The sequence below is a fragment of the Polypterus senegalus genome, chromosome 4 (genome assembly GCF_016835505.1).
Source record: "Polypterus senegalus isolate Bchr_013 chromosome 4, ASM1683550v1, whole genome shotgun sequence".
NCBI lineage: Eukaryota > Metazoa > Chordata > Cladistia > Polypteriformes > Polypteridae > Polypterus > Polypterus senegalus.
This window is the reverse complement of record NC_053157.1, coordinates 38306069-38326259: the sequence shown is the minus strand read 5'-3', so window position 1 is coordinate 38326259 and position 20191 is coordinate 38306069. Positions and strand designations below refer to the sequence as shown.

The 20191-nt window shown below is 36.0% G+C and overlaps 1 protein-coding gene across 2 annotated transcripts in view; it reads left to right on the top strand.

The window, feature by feature from the left end:
- ccbe1 (collagen and calcium binding EGF domains 1) overlaps window positions 1–19237 on the top strand; it is a 341539-nt gene extending 322302 nt beyond the window's left edge. For both annotated transcript variants that reach the window (XM_039750495.1, XM_039750496.1), the window contains 3 exons: window positions 8574–8609; window positions 15983–16018; window positions 18641–19237. In XM_039750495.1, coding sequence (XP_039606429.1) covers window positions 8574–8609; window positions 15983–16018; window positions 18641–18877 — 309 coding nt within the window. In that variant the 3' untranslated portion in view covers window positions 18878–19237. The remainder of the gene's footprint in view (window positions 1–8573; window positions 8610–15982; window positions 16019–18640) is intronic.
- Window positions 19238–20191: the final 954 nt, after the last annotated feature.

The window sequence follows — 20191 nt, the reverse complement described above, 5'->3', positions numbered from 1 at the left end:
TGAGGTGCCTTGAATTGTATAGGACAAATAATACAGTATATTATTATTTGGAATAATACATACATTTTATGTGTGTTCCGTGTCTACAATGATCTGGGTAAATGTAGGATGACAGGAAATGCGAAGCAAGAAATGTTAAACACATAACTAAAACAAACTTTTTCATGTTGTTGTATTTACGACAAAATGTTGACTTGACGTGTATAATGTGTGAAGACTAAAGTCCAAATATCAAACATTTTCACGCAACCTATAACAAAACAAGTGCGCTTTTATTCAAGAATACAACTGAAGAAAAAGAAACCATTCAATTTACATGTTGCTGTTAGTGAGTAAAAACCTAAACTGAAATATCAATTGATAGAAAGTCGACATGTCAGCTTGGCTGGTGCAAAAGTAACAGCTACTGCCTCATAAACAAAAGGTTGTGGGTTTGTCCATTTTGACTAGTAAGCTGTTATTATTATTACTATTACTATAATATAATAAAAAGATACATTTTATTTGAATCTGTAACACCCATGGTAAGTTTGTGCTACCTGTAAAAGATATCGCTGAAAGGATATAAGCAGACACATAAACGCTGGTGAATCTAGTCTTCTTGGTATCTTGTTGTCACTTATTCTTGAATAAAAGCACACTTGTTTTGTTATACTTGTACCTTTGTGAAAGTGTTTATTTTACATTCCAGTAACCACTTGAATGACATCAAATCTGTCTCTAGTGTTAAGGTACTACAAGAAAAACCCATTGACTAAGACAATTAGTGAGAATGCTATGATCTATGATATCAAATATTCTGCTAAATTCTAAGAGAAGAAGTATAGATATTTTGTTTGTTTTTAATGTTACATCCATCCATTATCCAACCCACTATATCCTAACTACAGGGTCACAGGGGTCAGCTGGAGCCATTCCCAGCCAACATATGGCACAAGGCAGGAAACAAACCCCAGGCAGGGCGCCACACACTAGGAACAATTTACAATTGCCAACGCACCTAACCTGCATGTCTTTGGACGAAGGAAACCCATGCAGACATGGGGAGAATATGCAAACTCCATGCCAGGAGGACCTGGGAAGCGAACCCGGGTCTCCTAACTGCAAGCCAGCAGCGCTACCCACTACACCACTGTGCTGCCCTCTAATGTTACAGTATAAGTCATTAATTACTATAACCAAAAAAGTTTTTGTATCATGATTTAATCTAAAGCCTGATAACACATTCTGAATGTAGTAGGTTTGTTTTTCTCTTTGCCCCATTGTACACAACTGCTCTCAACTGGATTTTCAAACTTCCAGTCCTTTAGTGAACAGCTTTAATTTTAGGTAGTTGCAATTGAACGTAAAGGTTTAAGAGTCTATATAAACTGTAGTTTGTTTACAGTCTGCAAGGTGAGGCATTAACGGGCCTTTATGAGAGTCTGAGACATTGTTTTGAAAAGGATCGAATTTGCCTCAGACATCTGAAACATATGTTAAAATGTAGTCTGAGCTGTCTGTATGAGAATTTCCTAGCAGCCCCAGTCCTTCACTCTGGCTGCTCCATTTAGCCACAATTTGGCACATTTGCTTAGTCTGGATCCAATCCTTTTGAAATTTACAATAAGTGTATTAAACAGAATACCCCTGATATTTTCAAATTAACTGTTGTTAAACTGTTATTAAAGACTTGACATTTATAGCCAAATGTTTTTAACAGTCACTAAATTTTGAATTTCTACGAAGCTTTTGAATGTCAATCTCACAACTTGAATGTTATCTTATAAACTGAATCTTGATGAGAGATTTCGGTTTAGCTTTCATTCTAGGTACAGCAAGGAAACTGCTGTGACCTATGTTGTCAATTGTATTTTACATTTCATTGATGATGCAATCATCATGCTTTAATATTTACAGTACATGTTTTTTTTCACTTTTATTACATTGGCCTTAAAAATGACTGACTGGCACTGTTCTTAGTTGGTTTACTTCTTGCTTTTCCTCCTTTTAATATACGAGTATTGACAACACAGCAGTCTGTCACATTTGTTTTTGGTTAAACATAGAGATATTCAGGATTCCTTGAGGGAGTCAGTACCCTTTTACGTTGCCATTAGGAGATGTATGTTAAAAACAGAACAGTAGCTTTCATTCGTATAACAATGAAACTCATTTGTATTAATCAATTTTCATTTGCATAACTAATTTCCTTCCTTAATGTGACGATGCGGGTTCGGCTCCACACTCCCATTGCTGTTAGGTAGCCCTTGAACCCAACGCCCCCTCACTAAGCCGCTGCGAGAATTGTTAATTATTATTTAAAAAAAAATGGCCTTTACTAAGTAAGCTGTGGACCAATAACACCACATTCCACCCCCCATAAAACTCCAGTTGCATGGGAAGGCTCCACATCACTGCCAACCCAAAGCAACTGGAGCTCAGGTCCACATTTCAGCCACACTACACTGCACTAAAACAATAAAAGCACTAAAACAATTCCCCACAATAAAACAAACCCAAGCCCGCTTCATAAAAACAGGACATTAAAAGAATAAGAACTCTTTAAAAGACAAATAAAAACCAGCAATAAATAAATGTCCTTAAAAAGCTCAGTCCTTAAAATGTCCTCCTCCGGCTTGGGTACGTCGGTTCCTCAAAAGTCTGGTACTAATCCCGCTTGCTGTTCTGTCTCCTCTTCTGGCCTCACTGCTAGCTCATCCCACCGCTGCCACCAAATGTGACAATGCATGTTCGGCTCCACACTCCCATTGCTGTTCAGGAGCCCTTGAACCCAACGCCCCTCGCTAAGCCGCTGCGAGAGCGGTGATTATTTATTTAAAAAAATGGCCTTTACTAAGTGAGCTGTGGACCCATAACACCACACTTAATGAAGTATGTAAATCTGCCATTAGTCAGTAATTAAGGCGTAAGGCTTGGAGGAATTTAGGCATTAACTTCATTGGACTTTAACCATTGTTGGTCACCGTTCTGCGCTTTGGATTTTTTGGTCAGAAATCAACCTGACTATTCAGTGAAATGCTTCTTAATCATGTGATTTTTATCTAGTGTTATGAACCCTATAAAGATTAGATCACGTTTAGGAGCCATTCGTATAATAATCCTGTTAATTTCAAAAAGTTCACATTTAAATTTGGTAGTAGTTAATTCTCCAACTTATTTTAGTTTCATTTTTTAAATTATTGTTTATATACAAATGTCACCTGCTGATTCATTTTTTTGTTTACTTTATGGATTTTATTATTGATGATGTATACCTTAATTAGTTGTTATTTTGAATGGCTAATTTGAGTTTAGTTTTCATTTTAGTTTTAAAAAATGAGCCATTTGATGAACATTCAACAATACATGCTGTGTTTCCATAGTTCAGGGATCGTTGAAACATGCAGATAGGCTTTGTAGACCTGCTTATCACAAAAAAACACATTTAAAATTTCCTATAACATACCATTTTTATTGCAATCTCCTATTTTTTGGGATTTATACTGTACTCATACACATTACAAGAACTTCAACTGGAACATCTGTGGTGATCTAAAAGTAGTGGCACTGCTACTACACTACAAAATAAAGATCCCAGAGTGTTTTTTCAAAGCAATGCCATAGGGAAATTCATATTGGTGAAGATTTTAGAAAGATCTTTTATTTATTTGGATCTGTAACAGGCTGTATACATTGAATACAAACAAAAGGTAGTAAGATTTGTGAAAATACCCATGGGTCTCACATCATATGTTCAAGTAACACAGGCTAAATCCAGATTTTCTTAATCTTGTCAGTGTTCTTCATTCCACCATCCATTAAAGAATTTGCTTTTTTTTCCTGCATATTTTAAAGCACAACAACTTCATATGCAAAGAACCTGTCGCAGAATGAAATGGTGTTTGGTCAAGCAATGGAACTAAGAAAATCATAAATTATTTAATGCTGAACATAATAAAGAGGGCCATTAAAGAACCATTATTTTACCGTTGTTTCATTTGTGAATGGGACAGTCGTGCTAAAGAGTCTCATTATATTAAAAAGAACTGACCGCTCTGTAAGTATTTAATTCCAGGGCACAATAGATTGGATATATAAACTACTTTTTAAACCAAAAAACATATTTAGCCTCTTCTTCATGTAAAACTTTAAAAAAAAAAATAATGAAAAATTTCCTGATGTGACAAACAAATGATGAAAAAAGGATTTGATATATGAGATGGATGTTTCCATGAATAACTGATACCAGAATTAAGGAATGCATTTTTCTTAGTCCACAAATCAGACACATCACCAATGACCAGCAGATTGAAGATCTACTAATGGGTCTGTAAGAAATCACATAGAAAGCATTCAAGGATGTAGTTGAGAATTTTTCAACTACAGAGCACTAAACTGCGTCTAGTTAGTTAATGACATGCTTCAAACGTCTAAAACCAGGAAATGAAACATGTTGGTAAAGATTAATTTTCTCCATTCACACGTATGTCCTGCTAATTTTTGTGTAGTAAGTGATGAAAATGGGGAAAGGTTTCACCGGGACAGGGCAAGTGAATCATCAGTGCTAGCTAAGTATTGGTGGCAACTGAAACAAGAAGCATCAGATGCAATGTACAAACAAAAATCAGGGACAAAACCTTTTTAGCTCAATTGAATTCATGTAATGTGTGAGTATCATTAAGTAGTTAATACACCAAATTCAATAAAACTTAATTTCATATTTCTTCAAGTTCCTACATTATACAGTCAATCTGAAAATATATTTGTGCTCAGTTTGAAATTACCTATCATAATCACCAAAATTTGTTAGGAAGCAAACATTTGGAAATAGTTGTACTGTTTTTAATAGATCAGTTAGTCTTCCATAAATGCAAGCGTTTACCATCAATGCTTTAGTAGAAATTAATGCAAAAATAAGGCTGCCTTTTATTTTAAACGTTTACTTTATAGGCTTCTTTTCCAGTAAAGTTAGGATAAAACATTTCTTACCTGCAGTATGCATGATGAAAATATTATAGGGAGTTCCTAGGCATAATACAACAGTTTTTCATTTAAAGAAAATTTCTTTCTTTTTAATTAGGGTAAATATTACCAATTTTGAACTTTTTATTTACTGTTTACAAGGGTGTGCTAATAAAAGGTTTATTATCCTAAGTTGTTTTTATCTTTATTTTTTTCCATTTTATTAACAATAAAAACAAAGGCTACACTTCTACAAAAAACATCAAAGTACACACTTTAAAAGAAATTACTGTTTTAAGACACTTTTGATTAATATGTTGACTGCCTTTCATATTACCATCCTTATGAATTCAGGGAATACTGCACATTTCTGGGTCTGATTTATTGTGCAGAGTAGTAGACGGGTTCTGTTAATTGCGAAAGAGTGCTAATGAAAGGCATGCAGAAGAACATATATTGTTAAACACACTTGTGCCAAATTTCCTACTTTAAACATTTTATTGCTTTATTACTATGACTTTATTTGTAAATAAAAGCAATCCAAGTTCAGTTTATTCGTTGGAAACTGGAAAGTATGTTTTTGCCACAACCTCTTGAACAGTTTGTTGATTTTGACTTCCTTTCCTTCTTAAAAGATGCCTTGCTAACATTTTTTCATCTCTCCCGAAGACAAAACAGTAATTAATCAAGGTGAGAGCCTAACATTTTGTTCTTTTTGCAGAGGCTTTTGTGATTTAAATGCTGTGGTACAACAGATTTATGATTGTAATGTAGAACTGAAAATGTGGCCCTGCATAATCTCGGTGTTACATAATGTCAGCAATTAATTTTCATCTCTTCCTCCAGGTTTTAAGCCATTTATTAAACCACCAGGGGACTTCTATTTTATGACTACATTCTATGCAAACTTTAAATGGAAAGATACAATAAAATATCACTTGACTCATTTTATTTATATGAGGAGGCAGAAAAATCTTAAAATACATATTTAATTTATAATGTATGCATAGTGCACGTTTGAACATTAACTCTCAATTGCAGATCCTGGGATAAATTACTTTGGATGTAGGAAATAACAGTGCAAGTTTTCTGTGTTAAAAAAATTGTTTGAAACACCAGGGCACAAACTTATCAAATAACTTCCAAATACATCAGGCCTTCTGTAATAGCATTGTAATCATCACTGTGCTGGATTCCCTCCCTCCATCCATCCATACATCCATCCATCAATTTAATGTCCTGATCCCACTTTTTCATTTCAGGGTTGCCTAGAACCAGGAGTTATCCTGTCAGCAATATGCGCAAAGCAGTGTCACACATATGTATCACTTATTTTTGACTTACTTAGGGTGGCCAGTTAACCTAAGGTGAACGTGTTTGAAGGAGGCAGTGATCAAACTCAGGTCCTTGGAGCTTTGAGGTTGCACCATTCTGGCAGTACTACTAGGTCAGTTTCACCTGGAAAACTGCTCTTTTGTGTTGCAAATTGATAAAAATTCCTGATGTCATTTGTGGCACGATTATTATATTGTATCAAACATCTGTAAATGGAATGGGCTTGTATCACATTAATGCATATAACATTATGAGGTACGGTCAAATTTAAACCATGTGTTTTATGTAACAATCCAAACCATCAATTTTGGCTATTTTGAGATTTTTCTTACTCTTGTGGAATCATGGATGATTAATTTTAATATGTATGGAAAACACACAACTTACAATCGTTTTTGACAAGAATTTAATGAAAAGAAGATCTTTGTACTTGTGAGAGAGTATGTCTTCATCTTTCTTGCAGACTTCTGCAGAAAATAAAAAAACTCGCATTCAGAAATTTTTAGTATGATCCAGAAAAGCAGGGCAACTGTTGTACATTATTTTAAGCTAAAATCATAATAAAAGACTGATTCTTAATCATATTTTCATGGACAGAGATTACCAATATTTTCTTTTTTTATTCAAGTTTGTCTTTATTCCTTAACGTTAATGGATATGCTGAAAGGATTGTGTCACAAGAAATTGATTCTGCCATTCTGGAAACTTTCTGTCCAATTGATTCTGCTCTGTCGTGCCAAACCATTTGGCTTGGCTAGCATATATCAGCCTAATTAGGAATGGTCGTCTGAAACATCAGCATTTATGATTTGTTTGCAGGGTGCCAGTGGTTAGGATATAAGCAATTGACAGGAAACCTTTTTACATAGGCTCAGTGGTCTGTCTCTTTCTCTCTCCCTATTTTTTTATTTATTTATTTTTCCAATTAAGGTTAAGATTAGATGTGATCTGGCCTCTGGTTTATCATAATAAATTTATAAGTGAATTGTTAAAATTATGGTATGCTGCTGTAATCGCAAACTCAAGTGTCCGCTTGTCTCAACTGCCTTTCCGACAAGCTGTGAGCCTGAGAGATGTTATAGGGAGCGTGAAGACAATGTGAAGTCTACCTTACATATACAACATGAGAATGTAAGAGACTATGAGGAGTGTAAAGTGAGGTAGATAAAATATTTCCATACTCGATCAGTAGCACTGCAATCTCTGGCTACAAGAGCATCTCATTCAAATTTGGAGAAGGCAAATATCCAGACCAAATATAAAAGTAAGGTTGAAAGTATTCAGATCTGGCCTACGTCCATATAACAAGGAATGTTTGATCAAACTGTCACATCTCATTGCGAGTTATGGCATGTTCAGATATTGTGACATTTGGTGCATTTTGTGGCACCTCTGCAGAGAACCAGCTTATACTTCTCATGCAAGAAGATATGTTAATGCTGAACGGGTTTCATCTGATACTGTATGATTAGATGTAGTGGAAAAAGGTAGGAGGGGAGCTGGACATCCTTGTGAATGAGCAATGGTAAAAAAGTGAGCACATTACAAATGAAACTAAAATGTGTTATCCAAACATTGAAATACTGACTTAATTTGTTTACATTAAAGTCTTGGGAGGTAAGTTGCATCAACCTGATTAATGTTTAATAACTTAACAACAGAAATGATTCACTCTGTCACCAACGCTCTAGTGATAAACCATTCTGAACCTAGAATGCTGCTGACCAGCTAGGTGAACTTTGGAAGGAATAAACTTTTGTCTCCATGTTTCATCTATGGACAAAACAAGATGGATCTGCTTTATCCAAATGTTATTGCCTGTAAATATAAATTTGTGGCACAGCTGGTCAGATCTGACTATACTGCACTCACTCCTAGAAGCCTGTTATCAAATGGCAGCAACTCTCTTAATAAAACTTGGTGGCATAGTCAGATATTTTAACTGTATCTATTTATCAATCTATCTGTCTGGCTATATATCAACCATAATGCAAGTGTTTTATCTTTTAAGAATAAAATATACTGTATTATATATAGTAATGTAAAAGTATTGTTAATAAAAGGTCTAGTATAACTACAAAGAGAAAATGTGTGTTTAGTGCAGGTTAAGTTGTATTTCAAGGATTAATTAGGAAAACCGTTTTCTCATATATATTTTTGAAGTTTCTTCTTTTCTAATTATATTGTAAACTGTTTCTTGTTCTTTGTAATATAGGCTATCATACATACAGATAGGCATAATTTAATAAACTGAACTAGTCTGAAGTACTGTTTATACCTTTTGTTCATTTCAGGGCCTCCCTGGTGCACCAGGAAGAGATGGAGCCAAGGTAAGTATTATAGTACAAACATTAATGTAAAAATCTGAAACAAGTTAAAAATATTCTTTGTTTGTAGCATTTTTTCATAGTCCCAATACTGTCTACACTATACCTTAAGGAATTATTATTTAGACACCAAACAGTGAAAGTGCTGCTCTCTGTTGCTTTTGTAACTTTTTGTATTATTCTTCAGCCATTTTATGCTGCTGTAGTGATAATAATGCCACAAAATGGTAAAAAAAACAAGTTTCAAAATACATGCAAACCTGACTAGGACTTCACTGATCTGCCTCAGAATTAGGCCTCAACCCAGGCAGCTTAGCCCCAACCATTGCTAGTAGAGTTGAAGAGCTAGCAGTTTTAGACAGGTGTTAGACTAGCAGATTAAAAATGGTCAAAAAAAACGCAAACCGTTGTGACCACAAAGAAGAAGATACTATCATCATTGCCAAAATGTTAACTGAAAATTATTGTTAGAATTTCTGACCCAAAAGATCCGTAAACAGGGAAACCTTTAAACGGCAAAATGTACATTCTATTTTCAAAGCTAGAATATGTAAAGGATGTCAAAGATGACCGTTTAACCTGTCAAATAAATGACATCAAAAGTTCTGACCTGTAAGGCCACACCCGGTAACTCAACTCCCAAACTGGCCATACACTAGGGAAAAAAAATTGGTGTTGATAGCTGCGTAAATTTTTCAACACTTAATGAATTCAAAAACTAATGTCAAGTGTGTATTCCTTGTGCTAAAAAACCCTATGGGAGCAAAACATTCATATAAAACAATGACAAAACTTATAAATAATTTAAAAATATGAATAAAATCACTTTATGATAAAACTCAAAAAGCAAAGCTTCAGGGCCTGCACAAGCCCAAATGGGGCTCATGCTTTAAAATAAACATTTCCTTTAAGGGTGTCATCTGTAATTCTCCAGTTTGAAATGACAAAAGCCAATGAAGAGTCTTTAAAAAAAATAATTTATTTAAAGTAAACATCGGAAAACAAAAATTGACAAGAAAGGTAAAAAAGGCAGAACAGATTTATTTAAAAAAATAGAATAACTAGTAATTAGAAACCAAAGAAAAATCAAAACTCCATGATAAACCATGAACCAACGAGAGACCTATGCCCCAGTCTGAAATATAAAGGCTGTAGGCAGTCCCTCGTATGTGATGTAATGATGGCCCCGCCTCTTGGAGTACCACCTACAAAAAGCAAGAAATATATGGAAAAATTTAATTCATAAATATAAAGTAATTAACATAATCAAACATTACATAATAACAAAAATCATGCAAAGACAACAGTCATAAGGGACTATCTCTGGCTGTAACATAACAGCTGCCACTCTTAACTAAAAGAAGAATATTGTCATCTGAAATTTGGCAAAAATAAATCATTAGGATGCCACTATATTGAAATTTTTCTTATATTTTACAGTAGGTACCTATTGTGTGTGTTATCACACATGGGCTTAGCTATAAACTGTTCAAAAACAGCAACAAGGGTTTTAGGGTAAGAAGCTGCCAGTACTTGGTAGACATACAGTGCAGCTCTGTCATTATGAGCACTTGAATTATTGCTGTCTTACTTTTTTATTTCCTCAGAAAACTAGGATATGTGCAAATGAAAAACATGAGTTGTCAGAAGTACAGAACCTGATGCTTTGTTTTATAGCTTTGAATTACATTTTAGCACGCTCTGTAAAACATCTTGCGATGGCATATTCTATGAAAGGTATTTTTTAGATATTTTGTATATTGTTATAACTCTCTTTTACATAAGCAAACACGTCATTATAACATTATTCTTTAATGTTTTATATTTAATCATTTATACTTTGGCTGGTACTGTATTAAGGTCACGTTCAGTATAATTGGTTCATGACATTTGTAACAAAACATTGCGGCTTTGTGTCTGCAATCTTCAAATCTAATATAAAGCCAAATGTGTGTTTATCGGAAATGCAAATCCACACTGTTGAACCTACTTCCACCACATTTTACAAGCATTCTCCATTTGTACAACTGCAGGCTGTTTCATTTAAAAATGTATTCAACATACACTCCCCCAGCAGTGTTGGTACCCCAGTAGTGCTTAATTTTCAGGCTTGGGGGTTTTAAAGGTCATTTAACAAACATCATCAGTAGAGTCATTATGCTGTTCTGTTCTTTTCCTTCCATCAGAAGTATGAATTTGATTAGTATTTGGTGACTGTAGAAATCATTGCAAGGTTGGCCCGAATCGGGAGATGATTAGTTTCAATCTCCAGTTAGTGTAGTCGTGTTTCACACAGCAAACTTTCTGGCAAGTTTTTACACAAGTGTGCTGTGGACTTCATTCATTGGGCAGAAACAGTTTTTCACCCAGAAAAATTTGTCATGAAAATTTGATAAGAGCTCTACTTGTGCACTGCCACATTTGCAATGTTTATGTGGATTGTTTAACTCTTTCAGGGCTGATGTTGGCTTTTGTCAAAAGGAGGAGTTGATGATGGTAATCAACTGTAAAGTGTGACAAAACCAACCGTTATGATTTAGTTGGACTCTCGCGGGTAGAAGGAAAGTTAGCTTCCTTAGTTTGACCGAGATTTCCTGTGCTCGTGTGAATAGTAAGGCACAAACAAAAGCAAAAATGGCACTGACATAATGGCGAGAGATCAAAACGAATGTGTAAAGCAAAATACTCCGTGGATGAAGTTTTGCCTTTTATCTCTGAACTGGACTATGACTTGCCGGACTCCGATTTTGATACAAGTGATCGAAAAATGAATGTGAGGTTTCAGCTTCAGCTGACTGGTCCCCAGCTAATCATGGAGCTGACACGTCTATGGCAATGTTCGCCAGGAGGACTGCCACTTAACAATGATAAGACGTAGAAACCAGATCGCAATGGACTGCAACTGTGACTGCTGCTGCCCCAGCCGTGCAAAGACAGCCTGGCAGCAAGCCTGACGCCCATTCTTGGCAAACTGGCAGCCGCTGCATGCAGCAACAGACGTTTTATGTTGATTTCTGTGTGAAACCATTGCTTTTCAGAAACTATGTTTTTTGGAAAAAAATATTCAGCCCTCAAAGAGTTAACACAGAGAGCTCTTTGAACAGAATGTCCTTTAGAAAGGACACGTTTCATCTAGGTGACTGTACAATGGAGAGAAAGCGTAGCTGAGATCATACAGTTATGTGACTCAGTTTCATTAATTTCACTGTATGATGTTGCATATTTTATCCTGAAAGTCACCTTTATTTAGATTGATCTAAAATCACATGTCTGCTATATTTTGGCTTGTAAATATACTGTAAGTTAATAATGCTCACTGTGGAATATTTGATTTACATTAATAATCAAGTTAATGGTTGTCCATTGTCCACATCCTGCTAGAACTGCAATCCTATTGAGAGAACACCCCATCTGCACTTATCACTCTTGTGGCATAAAGTCCAGGGGGGTTGGTTTTTGGTTGCAAAGGGCATTCATTTCTCACCAGCTCTGTATGTGTTCGGTTTGATCTACCTGATCATAAATGACTCTACACCTTTTTTTTAGTGATCAACTGCTATCCAAATTGATATTAAGATGCTAAAAAATCTGGAGGCTAAATAATCTGATTGATGGTTCTTATACGAGTTGTTTTATGTGAACTTATATGCGTATGAGAATTTACTTTTCTACTGAGATTGTCTAATTACTGGTGGAAATGTTTCCCTTAATTCACAGTATTTCTTGTAGTTGGATTGGTTACATGTTGGATCACATTCATACATCTTACAACCCTTTGTAGGGTTTGCGTGCTACTGTACCAAAACCATAGTATTAAAAGCGTCTCAATATGGTTCTTTTGGTCAGCACCAGAGTGCGACTGGCGTATTCACATCTACCTAAATGAAATGGGCATGAGGGAAATTGCTTCAGTTTGAGAAAAAAACATTCCAAATGAACAAGGCGTGAAAATGTCTTAGGACAATTTTTATGCCTGGTTCCTGGAACAACTGCAGGACTTTCCTGACTTTGTGGCACAAACTGTCATCCTGTAGAAAAATCTGTAGATTTAATAATAACATAATGATAAGTAGCCCTTATAGAGCACCACAAGTTTGTAGAAGAGCAAAGTTTTGAGTTGAGATTTAAAAGTGGCGAAAGATGAGCAATCTCAGAAAGACTGAGGAAGAGAGTTCCAGAGTTGAGGATCCATAACACTGAAGGACCTGCCTCCCAGGGTGGAGAGTCTGCTGCGTGGGACAGTAAGAAGATTACTACTCGAGGACCTGAGAGAGCGACAAGGAGTGTAAGGAGCTAGGAGCTGAGTGAGGTAGAGAAGGGGCAAGGTTATGTAGGGCTTTGAAGTTATGAAGCAGAATCTTGAATTGAATCTTTGATGGAACCAGTAACCAGTGCAGTTGGAAGAAAACAGGGGAGATGTGAGGACTCTGGCTGTGGAGTTCTGAATGTACTGTAGCTTCTGTATAGATTTTGAAGGGAGTCTGATAAAGAGAAAGTTACAGTAATCATTACGAGACATTATTTTTTGAGTTTGAGCATCATTAAAGTACAGAATTGGACGGAGGCGGGCAATGTTACGGAGATGATAGAATGAAATTTTGGAAAGATACCTAATGTGTAACTCAAAGTTAAGTGATGAATCAAACAAAACACCAAGATTTCTGACAAATGTCTACATAGATGTGTACACTGCTGCCCTGGTAGGGTAGCAATGTTCAGACATTCTGCAGTATTCTAACAGATTTAATGATAACAGATTATTTAGTTGTTCCATGGTGCTGTGCTACCTCACACTAATTTATAGTACTGTATATTACAGAGTAAATGAAAAATAAAGGAGAGAAAAGGGGAGCCAATGAAGGGACTTCTTTAAGCTATGTTTTGGAATTAACACACACTTTAGTACAACACACAAACACTCACATTAGTACACACTTCTCTGCTAAAATTATGTGAGACAGCACAGTGATAAATAGTTTCTACAAATTTCAATGAAAATGAAAAGTGATCCATTTTCTAGATATATTGGACACCTAGAGGGCATTTCCTTGTTCATGGAATGTCTTGTGACAGTTTTATGCATATCAAATTAATAAGATGTATTTTTAGTAAACTGGAATGAGGTAGGGGTGGCGCAGTGGGTAGCATTGCTGCCTCGCGGTAAGGAGACCTGGGTTCGCCTCCCGGGTCCTCCCTGCGTGGAGTTTGCATATTCTCCCCTTGTCTCCATGAGTTTCCTCCCACAGTCCAAAGACATGCAAGTTAGGTGCATTGGCGATTCTAAATCTTCCCTAGTGTGTGCTTGGTGTGTGTGTGTGTATGTCTGTGAGCGCCCTGTGGTGGGCTGGCGCCCTGCCTGGGGTTTGTTTCCTGCCTTGCGCCCTGTGTTGGCTGGGATTGGCTCCAGCAGACCCCTGTAACCCTGTAGTTAAGATATAGCGGGTTGGAAAATGGATGGATGGAATGAGGTAGTCGTCGTTAAGGCTGTAGATGTTAGTGCCCTTGCGTTCCCTATCCAAGGTTCATGAGGAACTGGAAGACAGACAGCTTTAGAAAGACTAGGTGTAGTCTTAGTATAGATAACTTTCTGAGTGGTCGCATCTTTGCCGTACTTCTGACAGAGAGGTGTTAGTGTTTGGATGGACCAGCCTCATCACTATATTTCCTCACCTGGAATGTTTTGGGAACTTGCTAGTCTAGCAGGAAGGCCAATACAGTTGGAATGACTGTGGCTTTCTGGCTGTTTAAGTGAATTAACTAGGGATCAGGAAGCAGCACTGCTGCATATTCAGTATTATTTTAGTGGGGTTACTGACTGGAAGTTCAAAAGGACATTATGTTACTGGGAAATAAACATTTTGTGCAGAAGGTGGAAGCAAGATAATCCTTTATAATTTAAATAAACACATTTTGTTTAGCATGTTCTGGCACCAGTTTCTAATACATTGTAATGTAGAGACCCATGAAATTATCTGTTAGTGAGTCTATCAATCATTACACTTCATTAACCTTTTTCTTCTTTGTCATGGCTGTAAATAACAGTCCTGAAGCATGCACTAAAGATCATCTGCCTTTAGCTAGGCTTTAATTGACTGGTTATTTTCCTAATCCTTGCAAAAAATTCAGTTCATCATGTATGTATAACATCACACTGATAAAAAGGTTTCTTGTTTTTGAATAGTATTGCCATAAATACAACCATTTGATTAAAATGCTTAATTCAAACTAGTGTAGTTATTCTGAATTGGTGATACATTCAATAAATCAAATTGTTCTCAAATCCACTTACTCTCACTAAGTCCAGTGGAGGTGTCCGAGACTATCCCAGCTGCATCAGACGCAAGGTAGGAATCAAGCCTGGACAGGCACAGTCCTCTACAAGGTCCACTCGTATGGGTCCATTTGCAAACTGCCAAGTACCGTAACTTTACAGTTTTGCAGAAACTTTCCTTGTTTTGGAATCATTTTGTTCCAGGTGATTTGCTTTGCCTCCCACCTGCCAAAGTCACACATGGTAGGTTAATTGCCTAGTGTTACTGAAAACAAGTGTGTGCTTGAGTGGGCTCTGTACAAGACGGGTGCCTCACATTCAGCATTTCAGCCTGGATTTAATGGGTTCTGGTGATGGATAGACTGACATGCAAATGTATATAAAAAAATGGGTAATCTTTGCTTTTTTTGAGTCATTTTAAAAATAAAGATTAGAAGTGGGCCAACATATGCTATTGCTTAAGTTTCCATTAATAATTTCCAATTGTATTTTGTATTGCCATTTAATTGAGTAGATGGCAGTTTTTGCAGTCAAAAATGAAAAGCAGCTGCTCTCTCTCTCTCTTTCTTTTTATATATATATATATATATATATATATATATATATATATATATATATATGCAAACACGCAAACAATGTGTATATTTATAGACACACTTTCTTAAATATACATTGTATGCTGCAGTCTTTCATTCTAGCTAACAGGTCATGCCAAGAAAGTGCTGTCAGTTTTAATACATTATGTGAAGACAGAATTCCTTCATAATTTAATGTTGCCTTAATCTAAAAACATGTTTCACATTTTCATCAGGCGGAGATCATTTTCATACTCTATAAAGACATGATACACTGCTGTAGCATTATTCTATATTCATTATATGTCTAGTATTAGAAGAGCCTTTAGGTATTTTATTAAAATTGTGTTTATTTGATTTTGGCTCCTCTAATGTCATTTTAAAAAATGTGTTACTTTTGATTAACATTATTCTAATACTTTAATTATAAGGACATTAGTGAGAATTGTTTCCACCTGTTTTTTTTTTCCTTACTCTATTTTAATGGTATTTTTTGTTATCAGATTCTTATGAAAATTTTTTTCCTGCAGGGTGAAAGAGGGGCCCCAGGACCCACTGGACCACCAGTAAGCATTTTCTTTTTTTATAAAGTTCAGTAGTATTATCTGTCCCTTCCTTACCCCCCAGTCATAGCCAGTTTCTCTTTTGTAGTATTTTCTTTTAAGTTCTAAATAACTTGAAAACTCATTATTAAGGTTTTCTTTTATTTTAGGCTGCATGTAAAGCATTCCTTGGGTCCCCCAGTTTAATTTCTTGTTATACTGCCATTATCTTGCATGGTATAGGCATTTACTGGCACCAAGAGGTCGTTTCATCCTTTTGTGAAGTAGCTAGAGCTGGTTTTGCCACACGCAGTACTTCAGCATGAGGTAAAGGATAGTTTTGATCAGTTGATGATTTGAAACCCAAGCTTTATTAGCTCAGGTAATCTCACCCTAATCTTTTTCACTAAAGCTAAGGAGATTTAATCATGTTTTATGCTTGGAGTGAATTGCACAGTATACAAAGTCCTACCAGTTTCTGAGACAGTCAAGAGCTAAAGTTAAGGAACATACTGAGGTCAAGGTTAATGTACTTGGGAATTCATGTTGAAACCTGAGAAACATATGAGCACTGTTTTTCAGTATAGCAGTTCATTTGTAAAATGTAGATAATACTTGGCTATGCAGTGAATAAACAAGTCCCCCTTAAAAGCTGGAATACATTCATTCTTGTCCAAATAAAATCTAGAAATCAAAAGTCTCTAATGAGAAAAAAGCCTGCCATAATATAGCCTACCCACTAAACTTCCAACAATAATCAGAAACTACTATTGCTAAAGTAAGTATATGCTAATTTTAATTTTATTTATGAGTGATAAACATACACATTACAGAAAGTGAAGTGAGTGGTTAGGTTTAAATCCAATTTAAAAACCTATTATAGCTCAATGTAGCAGTCTTTGTAAGTGATTTTAGGCTTTGTCTCTACATGGACAATGTCGAAGCCCTAAGCAATAACATGTTAGTATATAATACCAAAATTAAAAATAGAAAACATTAAAGTTAACCCACCTACTTCTACAGACATAACATAACATTCTCAAACCTACCTGATGTGTATGGATTGTGAGGGCTGGAGAAACTTCCTGGAAATGGCACCAGTATGTCAAAGGGCACTTTCGACTCACATACCCCCTTAGTTCATGACCTATAAACCTATAAGATTTTTTTGTAGTAAATTTTAACGTGAACTTGAATGGCAGGGTGGTGTGTATCTATTATGACACAGCCGCTATACCAGCGCTCAACCTGACACAGACAGACACAGGAAGCACACTGATAAAGCAGATAAATGTTTTATTTTTCTTTTCTTCGCCTGTGGGCAATGCCTTCCTCGTCGTCCCACAGGCACAACACAGTCCCAATAAGCACTACCACAACAATACAAATAACTCTCCCTCTTTTCTCCTCCACTCCTCTCTGACAAGCTTTGTCTCCCTCCTCCCGACTCTGGCTCCCAGAACGGTGGCTGCTGGCTCCTTTTATAGCCCACCCGGAAGTGTGCCAGGTGTTTGACGACCTATTTCCAGCTGCACTTCTGGTTGCAGGGTTGTAGAGAACTCCATTTCCCGTGGAGCCCTGTGGGAGTCTGAGGCACCACTGCCACCCAGGGGGGCTGCTATCTAGCGTCCTGGGGGAGGCACCGTTCAGTCCATGCTTGTTCCCCTGGACCATATGAAGAAGAGGCGTCCCAGACGGTGCTTCATATACTGCATACACATTACTAAAGCTATGTTAATCTGCCTGCTATGTACATGTCAGTATAGATAAAATTACAGTTCATAAACTCCAAAAATTAGCATCAGAAAGGAATAAATGTTGAAAGATTTAATATCACACTATATATAACACTTTATCCCTCCTATAATGTTTCATTTATCACCGTCCAACCATTCTATGATCTCACTTTCTAGGCAGAGTTTGCGTTTGTGCATATCAGGATGCTCTTAGTAATAGTTGGCTTTCATTTTTTTCATGATTTGTTTTATCTCTGTATGAATAAAAGCTAATTTGAGATGATGTTCAGCAGAAAGCTTGAATGCTGTGTTTTAATGAGCCATCTGACCGGCCTACTTTGATATATCACATCATACAATACGGTTCCTAAACTCTTAATACATGCTTGTATTGATTAATTAATCAGCTATAGGAGAAACCTTTGGTTAGAGATGCTTTCAGTGTATCATTGTAATAGAGGCACTGCTAAAACACGGAAATATATGAATATTGATTTCTCAATGGATAGATGCTTATAGCCAAATATTGACTGTTTAGTTGAATCCATTGTGTCTCACTGCCTATCTGGAATTCTCTTTCCGCACTGTACACACTCCCAATGTTATTAGCCATATCCCTACTCCTTTAAATTTTAAAAATATAGTAAAAGTGATATTTTCTGACAATATGTCAAATAATCAAAACCAATCACTCACATTTCAAAATTTTTGTACAGTAAGTTTAACACATTTGCAGTTTGTAAAATACAAATGACCCAGCATGGGTTTTTCTATGCCAAGGGCATTCTTTGCTCTGCATTCCACAATAAAAATCTAAAGCCTTGTTAAAAATCAAACTAAAAACCCAAGTCTTTTCAAGGTGGCAGAGATTAAACTATAAAGTAGAAAACTATTTTCTTTAATATTCTAGGGCCCACCAGGCTCCTTTGACTTCTTGCTGATAATGATGGCAGACATAAGAAATGACATTGCTGAGCTGCAGGAGAGAGTCTTTGGGCACAGAACTCATTCTTCCGGGGAGGAATTCCCACTGCCTCCTCAAAGCATGAAGGACCCGCAGGATATTATAGACCTGGGATCAGGCGAAGACTACAAGCTCAGGTCTACATCAAAGAATTCCAGGCGGAGAAAATCAACAACACATTGATCTTGACTACAGGGAAAATAAAAACAACAACAACAAAGAAAAAAACAAAAACTTTATTTACTAAGATGTATATAAGAAATTGTCTACAATGTACAAATGAATTGTATCTTTTTCAATGTAGTATTTTTATCCGCATCAAAACTGTATGTATGTCTTTTACCAGATCTTTATTTTTTTAATCGTTTTGTCTTTGTCAACAATTTTAATCTTAAAAAAAATTATGTAATATCTGTGGACACACCACTGACCAAGCATTCTTTAAAAAAAAATGAAAACTAAACTCAAAAAATAACTTGGCATGTAAAAATTGATAAACACAGGGAGAAGGCAAACAGATGTATAATAAATGATTCAATCATGCATTTTGTCTATTTCCTTATATTCACTTTTACATGTTGAACCTCATATTCTACAAGAATGCATCTCTTTCTTTTAATTTTGTATAAAGTCATGGTGTATGTTTGGTTTTTTTTTCCTGTTATAAATTAGAGTTAACATTGTATTCTTTTTGACCTTTTTATATACAGTAGATCTGTTGTCATACTGTACTTCATCTTTGATGCCATTATCTCAATGTTCTTAACCTTTACTGCTACCTGCATCTTTTCACTAGTCTAGTTGCCTAGCAAATTTAATTACTTTACAATCATCATATCTTATCTTGCTTATTTATTGATGCAGAATACAATATTTAAATATGTCACTGACAATTACTCAGTGTTCAGTAACTAAAGACTTTTTTTATAATTTTTGACTGTTTACTTTCAGATTTTGGCTATTTTTCTTTTACTAAATTTTCAAGTTTTGCACAGGTTTGATTTTTTTGTATCTTTATTTTTTCATGACATGGTCACTTATCTCTTTGTACCAGTTGTTGGCTCATCTTTCCACTCTTCGTCTTTGTAAATTGATTTAATCCTTCAATACTGTGGCCAGATGCTTTAGGCTTCGTTCGCACTTTTGTGTTTCACTGTGTAATTTCCTCATATGCATAATTCAAGTAATCTGCAGCACATCATTGAAATCAGTTATCTATCTATTGTGGGATATGGCACTATATCCGCGCCAACCTGACACAGACTGACACCGGAGGAATATTAAAAGGATCACAAAAAGATTTTCTTTTTCTTCAGCCATGGGGCACATCTTCCCCGTGTCCCACTGGCCCTACACAGTCCCCAAAAACACGCACAAAAGAAAAACACCAAAAAAAATCACTCATCTTTCTCCTCCTGGGCAGCTTTGTCATTTGTTGTTGTTGTTGTTGTTGTTGTCCTCGTCGTCCTCCCGACTCTGGCGCCTTAAGTAGTGGCT